Source organism: Staurois parvus, unplaced genomic scaffold, assembly GCF_062004578.1.
Source record: "Staurois parvus isolate SC_StPar_1 unplaced genomic scaffold, SC_StPar_1.0 ptg000014l, whole genome shotgun sequence".
Classification (NCBI taxonomy): domain Eukaryota; kingdom Metazoa; phylum Chordata; class Amphibia; order Anura; family Ranidae; genus Staurois; species Staurois parvus.
Window position 1 is genome coordinate 16,192,976 of NW_028317810.1, and position 18,244 is coordinate 16,211,219.

The following is an 18,244-nucleotide window of genomic DNA, read 5'->3' on the forward strand; positions in this document are numbered from 1 at the left end:
AAATCTGCCTTCCTCACCTACAACTCCTCCCTCCACGCCGCCAAGCAGGCCTACTTTGTTAACCTGATTAACACCCTCTCCTCCTGCCCTCGCCGACTCTTCTCCACCTTCAACTCCCTGCTCTCTCCCCCCCCTCCTCCACTCAGTACCTCACTTACCGCCCACGAGATTGCCACTCATCTCCACAACAAGATTGACGCAATCCGCAAGGACATAGTCAACTTGCAATCTACCTCCCCATCTAGCCTCCCCCCTTCCATCACCCCCTCATCTCTCCCCTCCTCTGACCTCGCAACGGCACTGCCCCCCACCACACCCAAGGCCCTGCCTACCGTAAACCCCCCATCACTGCACTCCTTCAGCCCTACTACCACTGAGGAAGTCAGCAGAGTCTTCTCAGAAGCCCGCCTCACTACCTGCCCCCTGGACCCTATCCCCTCTCAACTCCTCCGGTCACCCCCCTCTTCCCTCATCCGCTCCCTTACCCACATATTTAATCTCTCCCTCTCTACTGGCGTCTTCCCCTCCCCCCTAAAACATGCGCACATCACCCCCATACTCAAAAATCCCTCCCTGGACCCCACTGACCTCAACAACCTCAGACCAATTTCCCTGCTGCCACTCACTTCCAAGCTCCTTGAGCGCTTGGTCTTCGATCGCCTAAGCGCCCACTTGACTGACAGCAACCTCCTTGACCCACTACAGTCCAGCTTCCGTCCCCTTCACTCCACCGAAACTGCCCTCCTCAAAATCACCAACGATCTACTAACCGCCAAAGCCAAAGGCGACTACTCTGTCCTCCTCCTCCTAGACCTCTCCGCGGCCTTTGACACAGTCGACCACCCCCTCCTCCTTAATAAACTACTCTCCCTTGGCATCAGAGACACCGCTCTCTCCTGGTTCTCGTCCTATCTATCCCAACGCTCCTTCAGCGTTTCCTACAACGGTGCCACCTCCTCCTCACTCCCCCTCTCTGTTGGGGTCCCCCAGGGCTCTGTCCTTGGACCCCTTCTCTTCTCCATCTACACCTCCTCCCTTGGAAAACTCATACACTCCCACGGCTTCAATTACCACCTCTATGCTGATGATACTCAAATCTACCTATCCACCCCTCACCTCACCCCCACATTCTCCGCCCGCATCACTCACCTCCTAAACGACATCTCTGACTGGATGTCGCTCCATTTCCTCAAACTCAACCTCTCCAAAACCGAGCTTTTCATCTTCCCCCCAGCCCGCACCCCCCCCCCCCATCCTTTCCATCACTACCAACAACACCACCATCAATCCCGCCCAGCAAGCCAAGGTCCTTGGCGTCATTCTGGACTCAAACCTTTCCTTTCAACCTCATATCAAATCTCTCACAAACACATGCAGGCTCCACCTCCGGAACATCTTCAAGATACGCTCCTTCCTTACCCCAGACACCACTAAACTACTAGTACTCTCCCTGATTATCTCACGCCTGGACTACTGCAACTCCCTCCTCACCGGCCTACCCCAGTGCAGGCTCTCCCCGCTTCAGACCATCCTGAACTCAGCGGCCAGACTCATCCACCTCACCAGCCGCTCCACCTCTGCCACCCCCCTCTGCCTCTCCCTCCACTGGCTCCCCATTGCCCAATGCATTAAATTCAAATTGCTCACCCTGACCCATAAGGCCATTCACAACACTGCCCCTAACTACCTCACCGACCTGATTCCCAGGTACCACCCTACCCGTACCCTTCGCTCTTCACAGGACCTCCTTCTATCTTGCTCCCTGGTCTCCTCCTCCCACGCACGACTGCAAGACTTCTCCAGGTCCTCCCCCATCCTCTGGAACTCACTACCCCAATCCATCAGACTGTCACCTTCCCTCCTCACCTTCAGGCGCTCCCTGAAAACCCACCTCTTCAGGGAAGCCTACCCCACCCTCACCTAACAGCCGCTGCCCTTCCCTCCTCCTACCACTCCATCCCCCACAGCCGTTTCCTCCTGTGCCTCTACCCCCTCCCTCCTAGATTGTAAGCTTGAAAGAGTAGGGCCCTCTTACCCCTTGTGTACTGTTTGATGCTACTGTTCTGTTTCATGTATTGTCCCCCCTCTATTGTACAGCGCTGAGCAAACCCTTTGGCGCTATATAAACTCGATAAATAAATAAATAAATAAAATAATAAATATAAAAGGTGTGCTTGTTAAAATCAAGAAAAAATAACAGCTCAGGTATTTGAATGGTATCAATAGCCACAAAGAAGGAGGATTGTAAAAACGAGTAAGGGTTTTATGACTGTAAGCCATAGGATTACAAAATGCCTAACCAATTGCAATCTGCAGTAAAATACTGTGAGAAGGACAGTAGAAGGACAAAAGAATTAGAGAAGAGAAAAGAAAGAGTGGGATGGGAGAGATGGAATGGAAGGAAATTGAGGAGGAAAGGGGGAGGGTGGTTATGGAAAGGAGAAAAAGGGAAGGGAAGAGGAAGATAAGGTGATTCAGAGGGTGGTATGGTTATATAAATCTGCTCTACAACACAGGTAGGATGTGTGCAGATTAAGATGTCACGGGAGTAATAGTGATTCATCAAAACTAGAAGGCAGATAATAATTGCTCACACTGTCCAGGTAAACCACATCTCCCTTCGCATGGATAATATCATGTGTGATTCTATTTTGGTTTCAATTACTCAGAGATTAGGAGACTTTCAGGCTTTAGCAATGGTTTGTTTGGCAGTGGTGGTTACCTGCAATAATAATTTAAATTAGCAGTATGTCAAGTCTACTAAGAATAGCTATGGGAGGATCTAAAGATATGGGAGTATCAAATAACCTGCAAAGAATATAAAGATATTGGTCCAAAAAGCCAGAGCTGCTGTTCAATCCCACCATGTATGAAGGTGTGTACCATCAGTACCACAGCTGCGAAAACAAAGTGGGGAGTAACTAGGAAGAAACTTTGTGATCCTGGCAGAAACCAAATACAACTCCATAAGGACCTTGTAGTTAGTTTCCAGAGCCACACTGTTTTACAAGGAGGACTTTGTAGCATTCCAAGATTCTGTCAGTCCAAATTCTTGCATTTAGTGTGGTTCCAAGATCTCTCTCCCATTTAGTGACATAAGAGAGGGGAGCAGAAGCTGGTTGAACAGGGTGGAGATAATCCACGCAAGTGGAAGAATGGACCATTTGGTCAATAGGTTTGTGAGATGAGTCAACATGGGGGTATAATTGACTGTGTATAGAGCAGTGGGGTTAGCAGGACAGCCTTCGCTTGTTAAAGTGTCTTCTGTGCGATTTATCTTCTGAGGTGTACACAGACTCAATTCTGTGCCACTCGAGGCAGCACCTACAGTTCTTCCCCTCAATCATAGGCTCAGGGATACAGAATCCCATGCCATGCTGCTAGAAGATGCTGGGGATTATGATGAAACTCACTAACATTGTTGCAATATGTGAAAACTAGCTCCATTCGAAACCTCCAGCATGTCACCCCATTGGCTCTCCCTCTGCTTCAGCCATTGGTCCCTGAAGGAGCATGGCCCAACCCTTCCATTCACAATAGTACATATCCCAGGACCGCACTTCGTGTATGTCAAACATGTACCATAACCTCAGCTACAGTCCCTGCTTGTTGGCTTAATCACTGAACTAGGAGTGGCCAAGAACAGAGGTTATAAATGCATAATAAGCCATTCACAATCGAATACAACTGAATAGGTCTCTATTTGATACACACTTGTCACGCTGCAACAAGAAGATAGACCCCTCCAATGGAAAAGTCTGTATTGAGATTAATCTAGAAATTAACAAAAGAATATGTATACATGTCTACTTTATGTGTTAGGGGAATACTATGTACGGTATTGTCTCTCTCATTCACAGACAAAAGAAAAAAAAACTGAACCAACTATGCACTTCAATCCACAAAATTACAAATTACCGGTTATTTGTATAAAGCTACATAGAAGTTGTCCAGATAGCAAATACATTCGCAGTATAATACTTTAATCAAACCTAATATAAAGCTTAATATACCCTCCCCTGCAAAGAAGCATGGAGTTAAAAAAAAAGAATACTAAAATACTCCATGCTTCTTTGTAGAGTTGTGACCAATGTGTGGGGACTGTATCTGAGACATATGCTTTCATTATGGAATGTGGTTGACATACACTGAGTGTATGTCCTGGGCTTTGTACTATTGTCAATAACATTGCATCACATTATCATTGTAGTGCACCAGATGGAACATAGATTCTCACCTTCTGTCATGCCTGTAATAGTCTTGTTCAGCCCATGTTCAAATTGATATGATAACATTGCACAACTTAAAGGGTCAGTCAACACAAATGTAATATTTTATATATGTGTGGAGCTTAAGTAGCTATGTCTTCTATAATCCAACAGAGAGATGTAAATGCCATAATATCTGACTGTTCCTGTCTATCTGGTGTTCCAGACCCTTCTGTTTAATCCGTGATAGTATAACACAAACAAAAGATCCAACAAGGAGAGCCAAAAGCCCTTAGAGTGTCCCCAGTCATTGTGGACCTAGGAATTTAAGTGAGGGGATCTCATCAATATTATCTCCAATTTGGCATCTACCAAAACATAACATATCAGTTTTGGTTTGAACATTTCAGTTTTGAGTGAACTGTGGATTTACCCTTACAGAGCTTCTAAAATAAATAAAGAGGCTATAGGTTATGATGAATTTTAACATCAAACTTCCAATATACACAAAATCTTTCATAGGAAAGGCAAAGGTTATCCCCCCACTATCTTTGTTTGCAGTACATTATTCACTATAAATTATTAGGTGCATTTTAACCAGTTTAACACATTTTACAACATACTAGAAAGTAACAGAGACTGATACAGCATATTAATTACTGAATACTTAGACTCTCCTTCTCCATCTTTAAATGGACTAATTATCACTAGACTGCATAGAGTTTGCATCTTTTCTCTATGCTTGTGTGGGTTTCTTCCTACACTCCAAAGACTGGTAGGTTAATGGAGGTTAACGGACTTTTGTCTACATGCCTAAGGTGGCCTTAGTATGCATGTATGTATGCATGTGAGACAGGAACTTAGACTGTAAGCTTCTTGAGGAAAGCATTGTATAGTATGTAAAGAGCTGCATACATTGACAGTGCTACAGTATATAAACACCTGTAATAAATAAATAAATATATTTTTGGCAACCACTTGGTAACGTTTGACCAGGGTGGCATAGAATATTGCGCCTCACTGAAATATACAGTGAACACTGTAGTGATTTGTAATGAGTGATTTCTGTAAAAATTATTTTGCAGTCATCACTTGTTTCACAGTTGGCAGAAATTATTTTGCTTTATTTCACTTGTTGAGCTGCTTAGGTAAAATTGGCATTAAACTTGAAAAATGGTGTGTTTTTTATGGGGGGAGGGAGGTATATTTAAGATAGTTTCATTTATGCAATGTACGTTGTGCTTTGTTTTTTCTTTTTTTTAGTGCATTTTATTGTTACTTTCTATTTTTACTTTTACTTTTATTTTGCTCTCTCCTTTTTTATTCTGTAAAAAAAATTTAAACAATAAAGCTAGTTAGGGGGCATTTTGACACAAGAACTGTTCTAGTATTACTGAAAGAAAATATTGTAAACCTCTGAATCTATTTAAAACCCATTTCACCAATGCACCCATAAATCCACCTTAATTTTGCATTTCCATTTACTTAAGTACATTTATCCAAAATGGCACATTTTGCCAAATTCAGATTCTTACCAAATTTCAGGGAAATACAACTCTCAATTTTGCACATCCCTAGCACTGATTAAAATAGAGTTTTATTTGAATGGGCTGCATGTTTGGCTACAGTTTTTCTGCCTAGCTTTAGACATACGGGGGCCTGGAAGGCATCTTTTTGAGAGTTCTCTCTTCATTAGTACAAATGATGATTTCTATTATTTCTCTTCCACACTCGTCTTCACTTTCCTCCCCTGCTGCTGTTTGGGTCTCTTCATAGTCTATTGATGGTGGCAATTCTAATGGCCCACCTGTACTTATGTCATCCCAGTTTTAGATTTAGACAATGTGAAAAGGGTCTCTACAGGCATTTTCCATGGTTTGGTGATATTCTTATAGACAGGAGCTGGTAGTGTATCCATGTGGTAAGTTGGTCTTTAAGAATATTGGCTGAATTTTATGATTCCTCATTCTCAGCATTTTCAGACTCAGAAATCTACTGCTGCCTGCGGTCTAACTTACAGGTCAATGAGACTCATAAAAAGGCTTCCATAACTAAACAGCTTCCCAGAGAAATAAGTCAGGATAAGTTTGCCTTTGGGAACATGTTACATGTTCCACCTGTTTTTAGGATGGAACATTCAATATGTTCCCAATGCTGCCACTGCTGACCACTTCCTGTCATTATATCTGCTTGCCCGTTTACCCCGTAGAGTATGAATAGGAGAGCTGCATGGCCCTAGCGATCTACTGATCGCTGGTGAAATGCACTACAGGCTCCTGCAACCAAAAATAATAAATGCACTTTTTTTTAACTGCAAAAAAATGTGCATTTATTATTTTTTGTTAAAAGGTGAACTTATCCTTTAATGTTGGTTTTTATTTAAACCCTTATTCAGGTCAAGGTTGTTTATGAATTGAGAACTTCGGCTCTGTTATTGCTTTGCTATTGTTCAAAAGAAACTTAAGATAAGAAGATTAGCAGAGGGAAGATTGGGAGTCTCTCTCCCCTTCGTTAAATTATGCTTATCGTCTCTAGAAGTGGTACAAAAAAATGAATGAATATGAACTCATCCATCATTTGTCATTCTCAAGGACCTGTCCTTCAGTGATCACATTGATGAGGGTATTTTCTCAGTTTCTTATGCCACTTTTGAACAGGTAGAAATGGCTTTTTATTTCCTTTGTTCCAGAGGCCTTATTGACCAAATCAGACATAAAATCTGACTGTTCCCTTATGGCTGAAAGTCTTCAATTCCTTGGGTTCTCAGTTTGAAGGGGGATTTAATCACTATCTCCTGATGGGTTTTTTTCTTTTTTTGTCTGTACTTTGACAGAGCAATCAGAGGAAGCCATTGCACATTACTTGGATACCTTCCTGTTTATTGAACCTGCTGATTTGTCACAATTTAGCATGTAGACTCCCCACAAAAAAAAGTAATAGGTTAAAGAACCTTTGTACATCAAATGCTAAAAACTCAAAAGCTAAAGGGAGAGAAATACCATCTTTATTAGGGCTGGTTGCATTTGATGCTAGAATAATGCCTATGGGCAAAATCTTTTCCATGAGGCTTGCATTTGTAATTGCTGGACTGAAGTCCCCATCCTTCGAGAAAGATTTGTTAGTATGTCATAGTTTTTCTTCCAAGTACAACAGCAGGATATTTTAGCAGTATTTTTTTTGAATGATGATTTTCAGTTTTACATGGATGCTGCAGGACCAATCAGTTTTGATGTATACTGGAAAGGATTCTGGTTTTCTGGTATTTGGCCTAATTCTTTGAAAAGCAATAGCTTTACAACAAATATAGTTTTACTTGGGCTTGTTTTAGGTGTAGATTAGGTGGTGATGACAGCAAAGGTGTCATGTATGCATAAACTGCCTGGCATTTAAACTTCCCCTGTAATTAAGTTACTGAAGCACCTAGTGTTCCTTTGTTTACATTTTAACATCAACCTTAAGAGTCAAGATATTTAGAAGGTGAACAAAATTACTTGGTGATGCTTTGTCTCACCAGAACAGGTAACTGGCCCCTGCCCCAGCCAAGCGTTTGGTGTATCAGGAACACCTGTTTCTCTTTATTAACAGTTAGTTCAGGATATGACAAGGCAGTCATTGTTGGTACAAAGCCTATTCCATGACTTGGAAGAGTGGGTGTGCTTTTTCAGCTACTTGTGACACTTACCCTCTCTCTGACTACCCAGAACTGAATTTAACTTTTCTGTAAAAAATACTTAATTCACTCTGCTTGTTCTTATTTTTTTTGTGAAAAAAACTTTAGCAGATCTCTAATTCTTTAGAAAGTTAAATGCCATCCAGTTTGTTTCTCTTATTTGGTTATCAGTTTTTCAAAGGTTTTTTGTCCCTTCCTTCATTCTTCTTAGAACTGGGCTTCAAATGGACCCTCAGAAAACATGTCTACCCTCACATCTCTCCTTTTCCCTTTCCTTTCCCTACTGCCTTATCACTTGAAAGTCACAATAATCTAGATTATGACAATCACTGCGCTCCATTGGTTAGTAACTCCCTTCCTTTGCTTTTTAACTGCTATAACGCTGCTTTTTCCGATACTGCCCATCAAGGGCTGGTGACTTACATCCCTGGAAACTATCAAACTTCTGTTATATTATCTTTCACCATTTTGCTACAGTGTAGTTTTATGTATGTTATTCTACTATAGCTCCACCACCTCTTTGTTAAAATAAAATGATTAAACATAAAAGAAGCAGTGTTACTCTTGTGATAACAAAAAGGCTGAAAGAAAAAAAAAAGGTTACTCCATCCACACAAGTGAGGTGGATGAAGGAATCTCCCCAACCAGAACCAGCTCCTGTTGCTGTCAGAATACACTGATCAGTGTCTGCAGCTGCTGATCAGCAAACATTTTCCAGCATGCAAGTATGACAGAAGTCAATCTAACAACCCCCTGCTGTTTAATGGGTAGAGTGACACAGAAATCAGAATCTGGCTAGTACAGCAGTGACCCAGCATTATTCATTTTGTTCTTCTGCCTTTGAATCACTACTCTTTAAAACTGAATTTTCTTTGGCCTTCTTTGGTACATTTTGTATACCAAAGCCAGTTACTTTCTCCCATGATTGTGAGATGTGGTTGTTGCTGGATATACAGGCAAATGATAACAATGTAAACATTTTTTTCTAAAATCAAAGACAGACCGGATGGCTGGTAAATGGTTAACACATCAAACTTTTGGTGGTACTTATTGCTCTGTTAGTCTAGTCTCTCAGTAGTTGGCAGTGAAACCCACCTCTCACTTTTTGGCGCTTTGTCTAATATCTGGTCTAGTGCAGTATTAAAGAAATATTTGGCTTCAGTTGTCCTTAGTGATACATTTTGCCTATTCTTTTAGAATTGGGACAGCTACAGAAGCAACCAGTCTGAACCTTAGTAAAGAATAGATAAAAATGTTTGGAACATGGTAATCTAGTAGATTTCATTTGTATATACCCTGTGGATTGGGTGTTTACCATTTTTTTCTTTTTTGTAGGTATACCAAGAGAAGCTTGGATTGTACATCACCTCTTTTTTTTTTTTGGGGGGGGGGGCTTATAGGAGGGTTTTAACAAAAACATACATTGAAAACCTTTCCTTTTTCCTTTTTAGCTGATGAGGTGTTAAATTAGTTCTAAAGGCTCAAGGTTTCTGTGTGTGGCAGCCCCCCAAGCCCCCCCAACACTTACATGGGCCCCCTCTTGATCCAATTATGTCCATGTGAGCTTTGGGTCTCCGGGGAATCTCACTCCTGATTGGTTGTGGCAGCAGTGGGATCCATTGGTTCCCACTGCTCTTAATCACAGCCAGTGAGCCAATCAGGAGAGGGAGGGGAGGGGACGAGCCACAGCTCTGTGTGTGAATGGACATCCAGGGCCGTGGCTTGGGAGCATGCCCCCATAACAACCTGCTTGTGGTGGGGGCAACCAATAGGAGGGAGAAGCCAGGATCACTGGCAAGGGACCCAAGAAGAGGATGATCTGGGCTGCTCTGTGCAAAACCACTGTACAGTGCAGGTAAGTATGACATGTTTGTTAGTTTAAAGGAAAAAAAACAAGACTTTATTATCACTTTAATTCTTTAGAAAGGTAGTAGGGGCATGAGAATGGCCAGTCTGCTTTATATGTTTCATTTGTTACAAGCTTGAACTGCACCAGATATTATCCTTTTAACCTAGCTGAAATGGCCTCAACAAATATCATACCCAGTGATATCATTGACTGCTACCTGCAGTCAATTACCTAATATAATATTAGTCTTTTCTGAAATTGTTCCTCACGTAACCTGGGTTTCCACTCCTGGGTTTATGGACAAAATTATTAAGAGAATTAACATATTAATCAATACATGTATGGCAACCATTGGGAATTTTCGTTCCACCATTGCAAGTTTGAAGGTTTTATTCCTCATTTGTTCTATTGTGATTTGGTTCACTTGTCTGACATCAGTAGCGATATCTCTAAAGTGGAACTCCAGCCAAAGCTTGAGACAGCTGCAGTATTCGGGATGCCCTTGCTTTTAAAACTAGCCTGGTGGGTGTATTGTCATCCACCTGGTAGCTCTCCCCCACTTTGTCTTTTCCCCTATGTTGGTATTGTGTCCACAGTAGCATTTGCGTAGGCAGAGCAGAGTAGGACTGGCCATAGAGGGATTACTTTGATGCAGTTGGCGAGCTTAACCATTAGCCGCCCGGCCAATGGCCGTTTGGTGGCTTCAAAACTGTCTCTGCACTCCGGGTGCACGCCATTTGGCGTGCTCCCGCACATGCGCAGTTTGCGCTAATGCAGAGCGGCGCAGCAGTGCGATCTGTCACCGGCCGTGCACCTCGGACACGGCCGATGACAGATCCGAGTACCGGCTCCCGTTGCTGGTACCATGTGACCTGCTGTGACCAATCACAGCAGGTCACATGACAGTTGTATACAATGGATGGCTTCATTCATGATGCCATCCATTGTATACTAGTGCCTAGCTGTGAATGGTCACAGCTAATCACATGCACATGTCATGTGATTAGCTGTGACCAAATCACAGCTAAGCACAAAAAAAAAAAAAAAGCTGAATGAATCGATTTCATTCAGGTAAATGCTTGCTTATAGCAAAGTAATTCTTTGCTATAAGCAAATTGTGTGAAAAAAAAAAAAAAAATACTGATCACTTCCCCAAAGTAGTACAATGTTACTATGGTAACATTGTACTACTTTGGTCATAGTAAAATATGAAAAACAAAATCTTAAAAAAAATAAAAAAAAATGTAATAAAAAATTAAATAAAAAAAAAATAAATAAAAAAAAATATTTTTTTTTTTCATACTGTCACCAGTCAGTGTCCCTGTTCACCACCATTCCAGTTATATGATGACGCTGTACTGCACTGGTGACAGTATGTAAAAAAAAAAATAGTGAAAATAATTTTTTTAATTTTTTCATTTTCCGAAAAATTATGACAAAAAATACAACTTCAAAAAACTCGCCATGCCTCTTATGAAGTACTTCGGACTGTCTACTCTGCAAAAAGGGGTCATTTGGGGATATCTGTACTATTCTGACATTCTTGGACCTCAAGAAATTAGATTGGCTGTCAGTACTTCAGGATTGATCAATACCATAGTTTGTGAACTCTATAACTTTCCTACAAACTAAAAAATACATCCTAATTTGGGTTATTTTCACCAAAGACATGTAGCAGAATACATCTCGGCCTAAATTTATGAAGAACAATTATTTATTTGTAAACTTTTATAACAGAAACAAAGAAAAATGTGTTTTTTTTTCAAAATTTTTGGTCTTTTTTTGTTAATTTAGCAAAAAATAAAAACCCCAAGCGGTGATTAAATACCACCAAAAGAAAGCTCTAGTTGTGTGAAGAAAATGATCGAATTTTAGTTTGGGTACAGTGTTGTATGACCGCGCAATTGTCATTCAAAGTGTGAGAGTGCTGAAACCTGAAAAATGGCCTGGGCAGGTAGGTGTAAAATTGCACGGTATTGAAACGGTTAAACATGTATTGCAATATGTGCGAACTAAATATCCCCATTTATTGCAGAGTCTGCTTGAAAGGGTATATACCAGTGTGCAGAGGGCCCTTTAGAATTTCCACCTTTGCATGCGGACACCATTACAATTGGTAATCTGGTGATAATGTACAAATATTTGGTACTGAAAACTGAGCAGGTCTTTGGTCTTTTGATATGTTTATATTACATGTTAAAATGTATAATAAGTTGTTTTAAACCCCAATAAAGGGCTATGGCCATATTTTGCCGCACAATGGTTGTCTGGTGTTTTATTTATTACTTGATATGGTAAGGGATGGTTGTGTGCAAGGTTGTACAATCCCATATATAAGACACTAAAATCTAGTAGTAACTCTTATAATCCTTATTTTTCTAGTCAGGAAAACACTACAGGCAGAAGAATAACTGACCTCTGTGTGCTTTTAAGACCAAATGCACTCAGCTGAATGGATCGTAAAATGTTAGCACAACTAAGTAAATGCAACTAAAAATACATCAGATTTTATGTGTACTGTTGTCTTTAAAATTATTACCTGATGAATACACAGATGACATTTTCATGCAGTAATATATATTATATTACTGCATTTTCCAAATATAGTTTACAGTCATTTTAAGTCAATACATGCTGTATGAACCATAGCACATACAATGTCCTCCACTAAACACTCTACTGAGCAAACTTCCACAAGCTTCTTTACTTTATAGCTTTCCAATAAATACCATAGCCCTCTTTAAAGGAAAATTCCTGCACTAACTATCTCTTTATCCTCCTTCCATAATGTCTGAAATCATATATGGGCATTTTCACTAAGTTAAAAAGAAATGTGCAAAGTGCAGTAACGTCTATCAGCATTTATTATAATACATTTTACTAATCTGGTTCTGGCATACTAAAATATGATTGGTTAACCACACGTTGCACAACAGAATTCTTCTTTGTGAACCTTCAAAGTATGGGAGCTGCCATTACTGACTTGTTCTACAGACTATGGGATTGTCATCCTGGTTCTATTATTTATTCTATTTACTATTAGACTTTATTATTTCATTGAGTTAATTAAAATATATGCCGCGTCAATTTTTTTTCTAGGTTTTGAATAAGTAGAGAATGACTAAAACCTCTTGTCAAATTTTACTGATATAAGATCTTCTGTTGGGTATATTTCCCCTCACTCAAACTGTGTATACAGTAGTCGATTTTCAAACATTCATTTTGCCAGTGAGATGTCAACCCATAACTGCTAGCAAGTGAAGTTCTGCATCATTTCAGCCAGTGAGGAGGTAATGCCCATTATAATTGTCAATTTCACCTGGGTGACTGGGTGAACCTTAAGAGCCCCTTTACACCAGTATGCTGCGATAATGTACATTGGTGTTCTGCAGTGCCATTTATTCTGAAAGGTTCCCAATGCACAGTCGCAGTGCACTTGCATTGCACTGAGCTGTGCTGCTGAAAATGCTAAATGCACAATTTTTGGTCCATGGTGATGTTTGTTCAGCCCATTCACATAAAGGGGCTGCCCTAATGCTACGCTTTTTAAGTGCATGCATTTAACTCACCACAGTGGACTGCGATGGTGTGAATAGGCCCTAAGGGTTGTCACATTACAAGTTCTGCACTAATCTTTTCTACTGGCTTACATCAGGTTAGCATCCGAATGAACAGGGATGACCCTCCCTTGTCACATGGAATACAGAAAGCAAACAAATTCTAAAAATTCTGCATGCAGAAGAATCTCATCTACCTAATGCACCATATAATGCAGCATTTTCAGCAGCTTAGTGCATACTAGTGTAAGTGTGTTGAGAAGGTGCATTTAGGTGGCATTAACAATAAATGGCACTGCTCTGACCGAACACACTTTACTTCAAATGATAGCTTGTGAAATATTATGTTATTATATTAATATACATTAATTCTGTAAATTCATGTAGGGTCCATCCTTCTAAAATCCTTTTAAAAATATCTTTAACCACTTGATGACCGGGCTATAGCCAAATGATGGCAATAGCACAGTTGCCTAGTTCTGGGAGGAAGTCATAGGACATCCTCCAGAACTGCGCCTCCCGCCCGCCCCCTAGGGTGTGCACCCTGTGAGCTCTGTGATTGCTGTGTTCTGTGAACATAGCTGATCACATGACATGGTAAAGGGCCAATCACAGTGCCCTTTTACCACATGATCAGCTGTTTCCAATGACACAGCTGATCACAATGTAAATACAGTTGCCAGTTATTGGCTGCACTTTCCTCACGCTGTCACAGCATGAGGAGGGAGGAGAGCTGGTAATCAGCATATGTATTTACACATCAGAGGACATCAGGGCAGCTCAAAGCGGACATCAGTGCAGCCTCAACAGTGTCCATCAGTGCAGTCCCAACAGTGTCCACCAGTGCAACCAGTCAGTGTCCATCAGTGCAACCAGTCATTGTCCATCAGTGCCACCAGGCAGTGTCCATCAGTTCCACCAGTCCCTGCCCATCAGTGCCGCCAGTCAGTGCCATCTATCAGTGACTTTCAGTGCTGCCTATCAGTGCCCACCCGTGCCGCATATCAGAGCAGCCTCATCAGTGCCTCCTTTTCAGCGCCCATCAGTGCAACCTATCAGTGCCCACCAGTGCTGCCTATCAGTGCAGCCTCATCAGTACACATCAGTGCAGCCTATCAGTGACCATCAGTGCTGCATATCAGTGCCCATCAGTGCACATAAGTGTAGGAGAAAAATTACCTGTTTGCAAAATTTTATAACATAAACTATGAAAAAATGTTTTTTTTTCAAAATGTTTGGTCTTTTTTCATTTGTTTAGCAAAAAATAAAAACCAAGTGGTGATTAAATACCACCAAAAAAAACGCTATATGTCTACAAAAAATGATACAAATTTCATTTGGGTACAGTGTTGCATGACTGCGCAATAGTCATTCAAAGTACGACAGTAAAAGCTGAAAATTGGCCTGGACAGGAAGGGGGTGAAAGTGCCCAGTAGGCAAGCGGTTAAAGGCTCCTTCACACCATAGTGCTACAGTGCTATGTTGCCAACCATTACTTGAATTAGTCAGGCACAGAAAAACAAAGACTGTTGTGTTAATGCTAGTGACAGGCTGCATCATATATGTCATTTGTTTGTTTTGCCAATACAGAATTTGGTGAAGCTCCACATAGAAACCAATCAGATTCCAGGTCTTATTGTCAAAGTTTAATTGAACAAGCTGGAGTTATAAGTTGATTGGCTACCATGCACAGGTGCCCCAGATTCTGAGTGCTCCAGTTTTAGTAAATCTCCCCCACTGTTTATTTCTTCATTGCTGTCAAAGGAGCGTTTTTTTAAAAGGTTATTAATTTAATATTTTTTTAAGGGTACCTTATAATAGTAGTATTTTGTCATTTGTCATTCATAGTATTGTTGTTATTAAGTCATACATAGTAAACACTCCTATTAATTGTGTTCAGCAGACATGTTGAGGCTGATTTGCTGAGGAAGTTGAAAATCTTCAAAAAAATAACTTTAATTATCCAACCAGATGCAGATGAAATAAATAAAAAACAAAAAAAAAACAAAACACAACAAAAAACAGGAATTAGCTGTCTACATGATTGGATAATGTATGAGTGAATGTCCCAAGCTCCTTTAGTAAAAAAGTGGTCTGAATTTCAGTACAAGTTATAAATCCAAAAACATTTGTTTTTGATATTACATTTGTTTGGTTGCATTCAAGTTATATGAACACTAGGGTTATGGTTATTGCATGGTTAGAGGAGATAACACTACATATTTTGTTTAGAAATATGGTTAGTCGTGTAATGTTAGAACATATTAGGTATTTAAGGATTAATATAAAAGCCATGCTAAAGCATCATGTAAGTGTCAGTACTTTGTACATATTAATGAGAAAAATTCACTCATAAATTACAAAATCTTTTGCGTTGATTCTCTTTTCGTATCAATAATTACCACCATTTTCAGAAACTGAATATCAGCATATGCTCGCATATTTGTTCATTTGTAGGATGTGATCGATAATTGCACAAGTTTATGGAAACAGTTTCTGCCCCATATGCTTAAAAAGCTTAGGTTAAATATAAAAACACTGAGATTGTTTTCCATATTTTCATATGGAAAACTGAATCCTTGGAAATTTGTGTGCATTTTATAGAAAGCAGGGCTGTAACCTTTAGTGCTGGTATTTAATGGGACATGTAAAATATGAAAAATGAAATCTCACATATTTTCTTATGAAACCTGACCACAAGCCTGGAGACTTTAACATGCAAGAGCCGGAATTAGTGATGGACAATTGTTCTAAAGTCTTTATAATTCCAATACAAAGAAGAAGCTGATGATAGTGGCCAACTGCCTGCAGCACGGGATTCCTTCACAGTCCCATGATAAAAATAAGGGTGAGAAGCTTAGCTCATCAGTCTGTGGAATTCTGCACTTAAATGTAGAACTCTAAAAGGAATTAAGGAGGCTTTTTTTTTTTTTTTAAACCAAACAGTCAGTATGACGTACAAAACGCTTACGCTTGTGTCTACTAAGCCTGAATGATTCTAAAATTGTAGTATCATCAGTAAATTCAACAACTTAAGACATACATTTAAAATTCATATATTTAAAAAAATATATTCAGAGTTCATACTGTTTTTGCTAATATGTTTCAATAGCTTTTGTTATTAAAATTAATTCAACAATTGTTTTAATTTACTTTATTCACCTTGGGAAATCATAGGCATGACAATTATGCTTGTATTGGTTAGCAGCAAAAGAAAGACTGGCCACCAGACACCATAGAAGCCGACACCAGCCAGCAATACCTAATATATGAGATGCAGTTATTGTTCACATGAGACTGCAGCTGAAACAGGCGTCTGTGCTCATATGTGTGTGTACGTGGGGGCAGAGGGCTTTAAGAGGCATTGTCTGTGGGCAAAGTTTGCATGTTGGAATTGGTAGCAATTTACTTATATGCAAGCTGTATGCAAATGAAAGCAGTGAAAAGTTCACCTTTTATTTTTTAGTGAAGTACTGTCCATCCAAGATCCTCAGGTGGCTACACTGCCTAGAGTATGACCAAGAAAATGGCTGCTTCAGGACAGAAATCGGCATAAAAAGTATCTGTGTTTATTTTCACAGAAAATAAATGTCCCTCTCTTTGTTAGAACCACTGTTGGATTTACAAAGCACTCCCTTTTTTCACAGTTATCCTTTCACTTATCCTGTGCCCTTTACAAAAATATGACGTATGAAGCTGAGTTTGGTTCATTTTATATAATATATATCATATATGAAAGAATATAAGTATATTATATAAATTAATTACTGATGTTACCTTCATTAATGATAGCATGCCAGCGATGTTTGTGGTTAGGGTAGGAGGATCGGAAGCTGAAGGTCTGACATTGCCAGTCTCTGAATTCAGGGACTCCAGGAGGACATCTTGAGTTCTCACATATTTTATACTGGAGTTTAGGATCATTGCATTGACGTCCTTCAGTGCTCTGGCTAGAGGAGAAAGCAATAAAAACCTGGTGGAAAGTGCCTTTGAAATTGCAGCACATGTATGGTGCATTAAGAAAGTAGAGATTAAAGGGAAACACAATACAGAATTCCTCTTGCTGTGTTGAGTAGCGTCATAGGCAAGGTAAATCCTCCACAACTTACTGTGAGGAAGTCACGTGATTCGTGAGGTAACATGTAGGATGGAAGTGTGGTGATGTAATTTCTAGTATGGACGGCAGCCGCCATCTTAGTACACCCTAGTGCTGTACACCTTTTCTGCCATTGCAGTTTTTCCATGCCTGTATGGGTCTGTGGACCCGTTCTTTTCATGTGAGTAGTCATTTTGCTGTTTTTATCTATTAAACGGTTTACTTACTACACTATGGGAGTTTTTTTGTTTTGATTTGCATGAGTGGCTTATTGGAGAGGAGAGAGCTTTGGCCATGTGCTGTTTACTGCTGGTATATTGATGAATGTCTACCATTGCCACTTTAGAGTATTGCTCTGATCATTTCCGAAGGGGTATCATCGGATAAGTGCCCCCCTTTCTTAGTCCTTTGACCCCTTGCGGGTAACAACTTAGAGGTGAGCTAGCTGGTAGAGGATTGGCTGTGTGTCTTTTGTGGTCACTGGATGTTCCACAGTTTCTTCTGAAGATACACAGATTCACTGGGACTGTGCACTTTATTTATTCATATTAATTTTATTTGATAATGTTTTTCATGTGATTTATCGATTCAATGTTATTTATTTATCCATACTGTCACTCTGTTCACATCGAGTGGTTTTGTTTTTTGAGTGATTCATTTTTATCAAGTTTTTATCACTTGTTTATCATCATTGTTATATTTACATTTTCTACATTTGGAATACAATCAGTTTTCATGGTGCTTTATTAATTTTTGTGTAATGCTATTTATTCATCATTTTCTGATTTACTCAATTAATCACTAGTTATTTTCATTATTTACATTTTATTTGCATCTATTTCACCTTGATTCATTATTATTTAG

The 18,244-nt window shown here is 40.0% G+C and overlaps 1 protein-coding gene across 1 annotated transcript in view; it reads right to left on the reverse strand.

The window, feature by feature from the left end:
* Window positions 1–18,244, reverse strand: part of ADAMTS19 (ADAM metallopeptidase with thrombospondin type 1 motif 19) — a 275,226-nt gene that overhangs the window by 86,784 nt on the left and 170,198 nt on the right. The window contains exon 13 of the mRNA XM_089677700.1: window positions 17,062–17,234. Within this exon, the coding sequence (XP_089533826.1) occupies window positions 17,062–17,234 (173 nt within the window). The remainder of the gene's footprint in view (window positions 1–17,061; window positions 17,235–18,244) is intronic.